At 32.9% G+C, this 12,379-nt stretch overlaps 1 protein-coding gene and 1 long non-coding RNA gene across 2 annotated transcripts in view; both read right to left on the bottom strand.

Moving 5' to 3' along the window:
• Positions 1-11,656, bottom strand: part of LOC127701115 (uncharacterized) — a 37,230-nt gene extending 25,574 nt beyond the window's left edge. Inside the window, exon 1 of the long non-coding RNA XR_007981822.1 lies at positions 11,495-11,656. This is a non-coding gene — a long non-coding RNA (uncharacterized LOC127701115). The remainder of the gene's footprint in view (positions 1-11,494) is intronic.
• A 437-nt stretch (positions 11,657-12,093) lies between these two features.
• The window catches only part of LOC127701867 (uncharacterized), a 159,237-nt gene continuing 158,951 nt past the window's right edge, over positions 12,094-12,379 (bottom strand). Inside the window, exon 17 of the mRNA XM_052205840.1 lies at positions 12,094-12,251. Coding sequence (XP_052061800.1) covers positions 12,094-12,251 — 158 coding nt within the window. The remainder of the gene's footprint in view (positions 12,252-12,379) is intronic.

Genomic DNA, 12,379 nt, shown 5'->3' with positions numbered 1-12,379 from the left:
AAATCCATTCACTCAAACTAAAGTTAGAGTGCTAAAACCAATGTGTCTTCGTACGACGCCGGACGACGACGACGACGACGACGACGCCATACCAATATACGACCACAAAAATTTGTTTGCGGTCGTATAAAAACAAGGGGGTGGGGGTTACCCCCATGGACTTCCCCAATATTTCATTTGATTTGCTTTATTGACCCATACAAGAATATATATGGTTCAGGGGTGGGGATCTCGACCGTTTACAAGTTATCAAAAAGAAGGGGGGTGGGGTGACCCCCTGGACTTCCCTTATATTTCATTTGATTAGTGTTATTGTCCCATACAAGAATATATATGGTTTAGGGGTGGGGATCTCGACCGTTTACAAGATAAAACTCAAATTTATTTCCATGAACCATTAACAAAACACCAAAATAATTCTCTAAAATTAGATATGACTTAACCACTCATAAATCTCTAAAATGAGATATGATTTTATATCTATCAATTAAACACATCACTTTTCAAAACAAATAACTCAAACTTATTTCCATAAACCAGTAAAAAACCAGCAAAATACTTCTCTAAAATCAGATACGATGTTATATCTATTTCCATATTATAATCAAATTTAATTAATAGTTGCTAATATTGTTTCTTTCATGTGTCAAAAAATAATACAGATCTGCAACTTATCTATCAATGTCAAAAACTTTATCTCATAACAAAAATAGATTCTTATCTAATTAAAAACAAGTTCAGATTCAGCACTTGAAAGAACCCTATATATATTTAATTTATGTTCAAATATAACACACACAAACTGATTAATTTTCCCATGGGACCTGCCCTTTATTTCATATGATTTGTTTTTTTGTCCCATACAAGTATATATATGGTTTAGGGGAGGGGATCTCGACCATTTACAAGTTCTTAAACAGGAAGAAGGTGGGAATGACACAAAGGAACTCACCTTTTATTTCATTTCATTTGTTTTATTGTAACATACAAGAATATATATGGTTTCACGGTGGGGATCTTGACCGTTTACAAGTTTTCAAAAAGAAGGGGGTAGTGTTTACCCCCGTGGACTTCCCCTACATTTCATTTGATTAGTTTTATTGTCCCATACAAGAATATATATGGTTTAGGGTGGGGATCTTGACCTTTTACAAGTTCTTAAACAGAAAGAAGGTGGGGATGACCCCAGGGGACTTGACTTTCATTTGATTTGTTTTATTGTAACATACAAGAATATATATGGTTTCAGGGTGGGGATCTTGACTGTTTACAAGTTTTCAAAAAAAAAGGTGTGGGGGTTACCCCCGGGGATTACCCCTAAATTTCAATTGATTTGTTTTATTGTCCCATACAAGAATATATATGGTTTAGGGGTGGGGATCTCAACCGTTTACAAGTTTTCAAAAAGAAGGGGGTGGGATTTACCACCGTGGACTTCCGTTAAATTTCATTTGATTTGTTTTATTGTCCCATACAAGAATATATATGGTTTAGGGGTGAGGGATCCGTTAAATTTCATTTGATTTGTTTTATTGTCCCATACAAGAATATATATGGTTTAGGGGTGAGGGATCTTAACCGTTTACAAGTTATTAAACAGGAAAAAGGTTGGGTGACCCCAGGGGACTCAACTTTTATTTCATTTGATTTGTTTTATTGTAATATACAAGAAGAAAAATGGTTTCAGGGTGGGGATCTTGACTGTTTACAAGCTTTCAAAAAGAAGGGGGTGGGGTTTACCCTCGTGGACTTCCTCTAAATTTTATTGTCAAATACTAGATTAAATATGGTTTAGGGGTGGGGATCTCAACCGTTTACAATTTCTCAAACAGAAGGGGTGGGGGGTTACCACAATGGACTTCCCCTATATTTCATTTGATTTCTTTTATTGTCCCATACAAAAATATATATGGTTTAGGGGTTGGGATCTCGACCGTTTACAAGTTCTCAAACAGACACGCTGGGGGTGACCCCAGGGGACTCACCTTTTATTTCATTTGATTTGTAACATACAAGAATATATATGGTTTCAGGGTGGGGAGCGTGCACATTTACAAGTTTTCAAAAAAAAGGAGGGTAGCTGTGAACCCAAGGACTATCCCAATATTTCATTTGATTTGTTTTATTGTCCCATACTAGAATATATATGGTTTTGGAGTAGGGATCTCAACCGTTTACAAGATAAAAGCACATTACCAAATTGAAGGGGGGTAGGGGTAAGAATATATATGATTAACGGACACTTAATTATCTACAAAATGTCTAATAATGAACAGTAAATTCCAACCTACATTTATACAGTAATACTAGTAAGTTTCAAACTGTATATATACAGTCCTACAGATCTTATCAGAAAATAGAAAATTTTCAAATAAATCTGTCACTCCAATGATTATCATATGCTAAAATATTTCCAAGATCCAATTAATAATGAAAATAAATCATTATCATATGCTGAAATATTTATAATATCTAATTGAACAGAACTATGGTTGTTTAACATAGTACTCTAACATAATTAATAATGTAATAATCTTCAAAATGTCTAATGATATAGCTTATAATCATTACCACTTAGGAAATAGATAATTTTCTAATAAATCTGTCACTCCAATTTTTATTCTGAGATAAGACAAATGATCAAATCATAACATAATTACTATATATATATAAAAATATTAATTTTCGCGAACCATTTAGGTCACGGAAATTCCATTTTTTGCCATCAGTAAGGAAAGTTGTACAAATAATGTGAATACACAGAACCCCGATCCAATTCATCTTTTGCTAAAAATATTTATCATTTTCTGTTTTATATCTCCTAACATCCTTCCATTTTTCTCTAATTTCGATTAAAATATGCCAAAACCTGCAGTAAAAATAGATGTATGCCCCAAGTAAACATTCCCCGATTGGTTGAAAAGCTGTGGCCTCGATCTAAAGCAACGCAAGCACACGCAAAAATTTCCATTGATATGTTGAACCAGAGACATATATACATATGTCTCTGGTTGAACTTCGACCCCGGGATTCAGCTGATTTACATATAGATTTTCTTGCGCTCAAATGTAATTCTAAGTGAAGTATACTGGTAAAGTAAAATTGTATTCTTTTACAGAAATATTTACACATTTTATCATTAATGTATTGTCATGCTTCTGCATATTTACGCTGAGCTTTAGTTAAATATAATTCTATACAAATTTTGTTACGTCAAGCATTAAGAGTAAGAATATTTCGCGCCAAAACAAGATCTGCATCACCAAATAAGTTTATCAGCATCTTTCTGAAATTTTCCAACAGAAAATAGCGTTAATTATAGAGAATTTTTGGTAAGTATTACTTATTAATGTTAAGGTTCTCCAGAGGTGGTTCTCTAGACCTTCTTCGCGGTCAATTTAATCCCATCTATCAATATGATCAATTATCGCCGATGACACCCAGTCGATTTGTGTCATGAGTGAAAATCTTATCTTTTTGATGAAATAACTTCTTCATTAACTGTATATTCAATATTTTTGTAGTTTTTGATAACCGTGCACATTCCCATTGCATGTCCGCAAGATAAATGGGTTATGCATTTGTGATAAAAATTGGTGACGTCAGTGCGTGATCACGTGACATTATTATTTGTAAACAAACGGGCTCCCCATGTAACACGTGTCGGAACTATCCATACAAGGTGCAATCAATCTTATATTTCACTATTTGATGATATTTCTGTGTCTGTTTGTAGGTTTTGCAGATCAGATGTCATAGTGTAGTTTCATAGACAAAAAAGTACCATTGTTCCTGTTCAGTAGTCGGTTCTGAATTTTTTTTTTATAGAATTAGAAGGTGTCTTCATTAGTCATTATTTAAATTAAGTCTTAATAAAATGACTCAACTCCTCAATTTTCGAAACACGCATAATTTAAAGAGCATTTGCTTCCCTTGAAACCTCCCCCCCCTCCTGCCCCCCTACAAATTTCCCAAAACTCATACTCATAGTCCGAGATTACTCTGACGTCCAACGTGTTACAAGGTAATGCATATTATGAGACTTGATACTGCTGCAAGGTTATACAGGGTTGTCAATGAAAAAACAACCAATTTGTTTGCCAACTTAGTGTTTCCTTCAGAAGGTTTTGGTGTAGTATGACACCCTTTTATTTTTATACGCCGGTTTACGGGACGTACTATGGTATACCGTTGTCCGTCGTCAACATGTTGGACATTAACTCAAAACCGCTTTAACCAATTTGCATAAAACTTTGGTGAATTGTTTTATATCTATTGACATGAGCTCCATTTCGTTTTTTATAATTTTTCGATTTTACGTTTCCGAGTTGTGGGGTATTATTCATTAAAAAAAGGGGGATTTTCCACTTTTCGGACAATAACTCAAGAATGCTTTCACCAACTAGCAAGAAATTGTGGTGAATTGTTTATATCTATTGACATGAGCTCCTTTTAGATTTTTATATATTTTAGATTTTACATTTCCGAGTTACAGGGTTTTATTCATGAAAAAAGGGGGGATTTTCCAGTTTTTGGACAAAAAATCAAAAATACTTTCAGCAGTTCGTATGAAACTTTGGTGAAATGTTTATATCTATATTGATGTAAGCTCCGTTTAGAATTTTATAAATTTTACCTTTTACATTTCTGAGTTATGGGGTTTAAAATTTTATTCATTAAACAAGAGGCTCTCAAGAGCCTGAATCGCTCACCTGTTATTCAGAGGAGAAGATTTTTAAATGTTAGCAAACTTAATGAATAAATTGAGTAAAATTGTCTTTAAAGGGCAATAACTCCTTAAGGGGTCAATTGACAATTTTGGTCATATTAACTTTTTTGTAGATCTTACTTTGCTGAACATTATTGCTGCTTACAGTTTATATATATCTATAGTAATATTCAAAATAATAACAAAAAACTGCAAAATTTTGTTAAAACTACTAATTCGGTGGCAGCAACCCAACAATGGGTTGTTCGATTCGTCTGATAATTTCAGGGCGGATAGATCTTGACCAATTAAACAATTTTACCCCTGTCACATTTGCTCTAAAAGATTTAGTTTTTGAGATATAAGCCAAAAACTGCATTTGACCCTTATGTTCTATTTTTAGCCATGGCGGCCATGTTTGTCGATGGATACAAACTTTGGATACAATTTATAAACAAGATACCCTAAGGAACATTTAATTAAAGTTTGAAGGTAATTGGCTCAGTAGTTTCAGAGGAGAAGATTTTTTAAATAGTTTACGACGACGACGAACGCCAAGTGATGGCATAAGTTCACATGAGGCACTTCGGGCCCCGGTGAGCTAAAAAGGGGTGATTTTCCAGTTGTTGGACCATAGCTCAAAAATGCTGTCAGCAATTCTCATGAAACTTTGGTGAATTGTTTATATCTATTGATGTAAGCTCCCTTTACATTTTCATAAATTTCTAATATGACTGGGAATTAATTGAACTTTATTTGTTTATAGTCTGACAACAGATTTACTAAGTATTGCGCAACAGCACAGTGTATTGCACAACAGCAAGAAATCCTTAATTTCATCACGTTCTAATGAAGTAACAAGCTTATTTTGCCGAAAGTTAGAATGATTTGATCTACGCTTGAGTAACAAGTACCAGAAGCGATAAAAAAAATTGTCTTTATGAAAATAACATGCAACCAACTTTAAAATCAATGCTTTAACCTTCTTAAGAAAATAAATCGTTTATGTCTTTGAATTTCTTTACTTTCAAATTAAAAATTGCTGTTTCATCGACTTGGTAAATGTTGAATATTGCCGATGACAAAAGCGACTAAATGCGAATATCGTAAACAACAGTGCGACTAGATTTCGCTTTTGAAGGTCGGTCAATGCGAAGTGACGACCGGGAAAGCAACTTTGTCGCCCCAGTCGCATGGTAGCGCGAGCCCTGCACAATGCTTATTACTTTAAAACACAGTCCTGTAATATGGATGCTTAGAATCCTTTAGGATTTTTTTTATTCTACTTTGAATATTGCCTGCTTATTTCAGCAACTATTCTTACAAAACAATCCTCTATTTATCCTAGGTGTTGCAGTATTGTTGATTAAATTTATATGTATATGTAGTAAAGTGAATGCAACCCCCTTTTTGAAGGTAAGTAACAGTTAACAAACTTTATCACTTATCAGTAGTTTAGAATGGTTTAAAAAAAATCTAATAGATGTTACATTCATTATGCCTTCCTCACAAAAAGTTTGCATGTGTTTTAAAGTGGTTATTTAGCAATGTAATTTTTTCCCTCAGTATTAACATTAGTTTGGAAGTAAGTTAAAGGATTTCAGTGAACCAAAATTATTTCACGCCTGATTTATATAAACAAATCCCACGTCGGTTATATAACATGTACAACAATCAAACATCAACCCACGCCAAACTGGATGTAATTGAAAGACATCTAGAGGTCTCGAACAAAAGACAAAATAAGGAAAAATATATCGAATTTTTGAGAAGAATTATTATTGTATGTATTTGCAATATTTAAAATGTAGCCTTTAAAATTTCTTGAGTTTTAGGTTCCACCTACCATTTTAGAAAACTGGGATTTCATTGCAGCTAGTCTATTAGATAACATTTTATAGTTTTGAATGTTTCTTCATCAGTTTACTAAAATTAGGTGGAGGTATGTTCTTATTTCCGACAGAGGGGTACTCAACCTATATCAATTTGTGCATGAAGCGATTGATAGTTGCTAGATACTGAAGAATTTTACCACAAATTTGTGAAAGTTTTAACCGGTGTATATACTTAAAATATGTTAATAAAGTTCATGTCTTTTTCAGGACTTCTGATCCAACCATGTAGTATGGCATGTTTGTGAGATATGGTTTTGGCCAATAGGATGTTCATGAAGGACCTGTAGTACAAAGTATATCACTGGATTGAGCTCATTGTCTAAGTGTATTATTAAAGTGCTTTGCTTTGAGCTCAGTTCATTGTTATGCAATTCATTCTTTGTGAAATAAAGATTTGACAGACAACTCTCATGTACAAGGAATTGTCAAAGTAGTATCCATTCTATGTACAATGTAAGTAATAGGGAGATAAAGGCATTTTATTTAGATTTGAACCAAATATTTTTTGTCCATCAGCCAAATTTAAAAAAAAAAGCACAAATTCACCAAACAATGCTACTCGCGCTACTACAGCAATATAATGCTAGGTTCTTTTGTTACACTTAATTTTTTTACATCTGTACAGCCTACTGGCGACTCAGTCTTGAGTGTAAATGGTCATTCAGTATGTTAAGAAAAAGACCAAAATTTATAAGTCCTATCTGGCCTCATTGATTTCTAAAATATATTTCATTGTACATGTTCAACATTTATCATTCATTTGTTTATTTCTTAATTTGTGTGAATTAACAGTAAATGTTAATTACTACACTTTCATACCATTACAAAACTGCCTTACTGTATTGGTATCACTTATATTTGTATCCATATAACAAAAACAACTGAAAAGAGAATACTTTTGCAATACCTTTTTCATATTGAATACTAAAACTTTTTAGATATTTAGACATATTAATTAGATGTTCATAATATCCACGTGACATTTTATCATATGACTTCTGTATTTAGTTATGAGTCTTTGACGCATGCTCACAAAGGTTCTTTTGTTGATATCATTTTCATACTGGTCAAAACTTTTTTTTGCTTTGACCAGCTTTGGAGGAGATATTTTCAAAGAATTAATAAAAAATAACACTAGAAGTTCACTTTCTAGCCCCAATCATCATGTCAGGCATTGTCATTACTAAAAACCATTAAATGTCTTCTAATCTGAGAAACAATTTCGACATTTAACAGAAATGTTTTACTTATGATACTGACAATCCACCACAAAGTAATATAAATAGAACCATACAAATAGTAAGCAAATACAAGTTCTCAGATACCATCTCCCATATAAAAAAAATTACATTATGAAAAAATGAACCTATTATGTGTTCCTCTCCTAGCTACAAAATGTATCCAAAATCAAAGATGTGGAACATATTCTATCATAATCATTTGGTAGTTAATGCAATAAGTATCTCTTCCATGCCCGTGTTGAACATAAAAAACTAAATATTAAATAAACAGCACCCCTTATGCTCATGTTGGTTGTCATTGTGCAACACAGTTAATACATAGAAAACATAATACATAGAACTCCTTTTATCATATAAAACACTGTCAAACATTCAATCATACTATCCACACTGATCTGTGTCCACACTTGTAACAACAGTAAAATATTTAAAAATTCTACTTTTGGATATTTAAAATGGTGATAACTCACAAAGGAGATATACAAAAATCTTGAAAATTAATAGAGACATTTATTAAGTCCCAGGAAACAACATATTTAAATTTGAAAAAAAAAATTGTTAAAGCGTTTTCATGTTATTGTGCGGACACTGTTTGGCAGCCGCCAAACCGCCCAGCCGCCCCCGTATATCACCGTTTTAATAACCGATATTTCCTTCGAAAATCCGGTTAAAAATGAAAAAAAAGAAAATTTCATAAAAAGTTCAATGAAAACCTATGTGAAATAGTACTAGTTCAACAATGCATAGCACAAGATCAGCTCAATTTGGGGAATCTACACTACCTAGTAGGATTAAAAATATTAGTAGTCCCCTAAAACCTACAACTATACAGCAATTATACTACCACAAAATCTTATTTTTTCATGAGTCCCCTCATTTTTTTACAATGTGTAAAGTCCACTAAAGTAAAAGAAGGCCAAAAATATTTTGTTTATTTAACCCCTTACATTTTTTTAGTCAGGATGGCCATGGTTAGTAAGGGAAGACATCAGGCACCAGTTTGCAAAGAAACACTCAAATGTGGTCAATGGTTCATATGATCTGTTTTTTTCAGAGAAAATAAATAAAAGAGAAAACTAATCAACCACTATAGAGGGATACCTCACGCCATATATTTGGGCTTATTGACCTAATGAAATAAGAAATATAAAATACATACAAAACGTTGAATCATCCTGTGAAAAAGAGGTGTTGACCTATTCAAATGGAAATAACAAACAAGTCTATGTAAGATTTAACTTAAATTTCGAAATAATAAAGAGCTGGGCCATGAGTGCATGATATGCTCGTCGTTTTTTCAAAGAATAAAGTTCCATAACTCCTCAATGTAAAAAAAAATGTATAAAAAACTAAAGGCAAGTTATTTCAATAGATATAAACCAGTCACCAAAGTTTCATGAAAACTGCTCAAAGCACTTTTGAGTTATTGTCTGAAAACTGGATCCCCCCTTTTAAGAATAAAATCTCATAATTTAAAAAGAACCTAAAATCTATAATTTATAACAATCAAAAGGGAGCTTACGTCAACAAATATAAACAATTCACCAAAGTTTCATGAAAACTGCTCAAAGCATTTATGAGTTATTGTACGAAAACTGGAAAATCACCCTTTTCTAATTAATAAAACCCAATAACTCGGAAAAGAAAAATCTAAAATCTATATAAATCAACAGGGAGCTCACATCAATCTATATAAGCCATTCACCAAAGTTTAATGCAAAATTGGTTAAAGCGTTATTGAGTTATTGTTCAACATGTTGACGACGGACAGACAATGGTATACCATAATACGTCCTGTAAACAGCAGTATAAAAAGCTGAAGTACAGTTTTGTTGAAAATAAAAAGTAGTGGTCATAGGTAAATTTAAAAAACAATTCATTTTAAAATAAAATGCTCCACAGGGTGCAGCTTGATAAGACCGCAGAGGTCGAACCCTGAACAGTTGGGGCAAGTATCGACACAACATTCAAGCTTGATACAGCTCTGAATTTGGATTGTGATTAAATATTTGACACAGCATAGGTTTCTGACACAGAATGAATGTGGTCTAAGAACTTAAAATTTTTTAAATTGGACATTCACCTATTATGGTCCAATATCCAAAAATCTAAATACATGGTTAGATTCAGCATATCAAAGAACCCAAAGAATTCAATTTTTGATGAAATCAAACAAAGTTTAATTTTGGACCCTTTTGACCTCAATGTGGACAAAGTTGATAATAGGGCCCAAAAATCAAAAATCTAAATACATGGTTAGATTCAGCATATCAAAGAACCCCATATATTCAATTTTTGTTGAAATCAAACAAAGTTTAATTTTGGACCCCGATTTGGACCAACTTGAAAACTGGGCCCATAATCAAAAATCTAAATACATGATTAGATTCAGCATATCAAAGAACCCTAAGAATTCAATTTTTGTTAAAATCAAACTAAGTTGAATTTTGGACCCTTTGGACCTTAATGTAGACCAATTTGAAAACGGAACCAAAAATTAAGAATCTAAATACACGGTTAGATTCGGCATATTAAAGAACCCCAATAATTCAATTTTTGATGAAATCAAACAAAGTTAAATTTTGGACCCTTTGGATCTCAATGTGGACCAATTTAAAAACGGGGCCCAAAATCCAAAAACTAAATACACGGTTAGATCAGCATATTAAAGAACCCCAAGAATTCAAGAATAAAACCCCATTGAAATTGGTCAAGAAATAAGCAATTTATACGAAGTATCTTCTTTTGCACAATACTGTGCAATTGAATATTTCTTGCTATTGCGCAACACTGTACAATTGACAATTTCTTGCTATTGCGCAATATTGTGCTATTGGATATTTCTTGCTATTGCACAATACTGTGCAATTGAAGATTTCTTGCTATTGCGCAATACTGTGCAATTGAAGATTTCTTGCTATTGTACAATACTTATTATATAATAATTTACACATCCTGTTTGGTGTGTATCTCCTACCATAGCATTATTATTTGCTTTTAAATATAAAACAGAAATAACCAACTTAAAATGGAAAATTTTAAAAGAAAAAAAAAGGAAAAAAAGAAAAAAAGGAAAAAAAAAAAAAATCCCCCCCCAAAATTTTTTGAACCCCCTTATGATTCATCACCCATAACTCAATCCCAGCCTTCCCTTTGTGGTATTGTACCTTGCAGTACAATTTCAGGTAGATCCATACACTTGAACACAAGTTATTGTCTGGAAACTAGAAAAATACTTATTTTTGGCCCCTTTTTGGCCCCTTATTCCTAAATGTTTTGGGCAATTACCCCCAAACTCAATTCCAGCTTTCCCTTTGTGATATGGAACCTTGTAGTACAATTTCAGAAAGATCCATACACTTACACACAAGTTATTGTCATGAAACTAGAAAAATGCTTGTTTTTTGCCCCTTTTTTGGCCCCTAATTCCTAATATTTTGAGGCAATTACCCCCAAAATCAATCCCAGCATTCCCTGTGTGATATGGAACCTTGTGGTACAATGTCAGAGAGATCCATACACTAACACACAAGTGATGTCTGGAAGTTACAAAAATGCTTATTTTTGGCCCATTTTTGGCCCCTAATTCCTTAACTGTTGGTACCATAACCCCCAAAATCAATCCCAACCTTCCTTTTGTCGTATTGAACCTTATGGTAAAATTTCATAGAGATCCATTCACTTAAACTAAAGTTAGAGTGCGAAAACCAATGTATCTTCGGACGACGCCGGACGACGCCAGACGACGACGACGACGATGCCAACGTCATACCAATATACGACCGCAAAAATTTTTTGCGGTCGTATAAAAAACATATAGGAAATGTTGACAGGAATATATAGGGAAAATAGTTGTGACATAGCCCTTTGGGCAAGATGAGCTAAAGATAAAAGATTTATTTTATTCTTCAATCATCTAACTTTTGTACAAATAACATGGATAGGAATACATTTTTCCTTTAGTTGTATAATGTACAAATTATACCTTCTGGTACCCTTCTTCTTTTTGAGGCAAAAATAAAAAAAAATACTCTTCATTGTTCACTTAAGGTCGTCCTGCAGAGATATATGCCTAGCCTGTATGTAATTTTGAAAGTGAACTGCATATGTGGAAATTCAAATGGATTTACTTTATAAATATATATACTATTTAAAATAAACAAAGTCATTGAACAATAGCCAAATATTCTCCATAGAAATGTGATATGCCAATGCAAATACAACTGCATATCAAATATCTGAAAAATGACTATAAATGTATACTGACAAAAGTGTTACCTCTCTGACATCTCCTGAAAGCACCATGCTTATATAGCTTATATAGTATAGTTCCAAGTACAGCAAATCCTACTAGTACACCAATAATAACGCCTACCGAAATTCCTGCTGTTGCCTCGTTGTTTTCCTCTGAAACAAGAAAACCATTTGATATATGATATAATAAAATCAAAGCACAGTAAGCGTTGAAGGCAGTTAACCAAAAACCAAGGCAAACGTATTATGAAAACTGTGGCAGTGTTGCTTCAATTGTTTTT

Source organism: Mytilus californianus, unplaced genomic scaffold (assembly GCF_021869535.1).
Source record: "Mytilus californianus isolate M0D057914Y unplaced genomic scaffold, xbMytCali1.0.p SCAF_5, whole genome shotgun sequence".
NCBI classification, from domain to species: domain Eukaryota; kingdom Metazoa; phylum Mollusca; class Bivalvia; order Mytilida; family Mytilidae; genus Mytilus; species Mytilus californianus.
The sequence above is the reverse complement of the archived record's forward strand: the minus strand, read 5'-3'. Positions and strand labels throughout refer to the sequence as shown.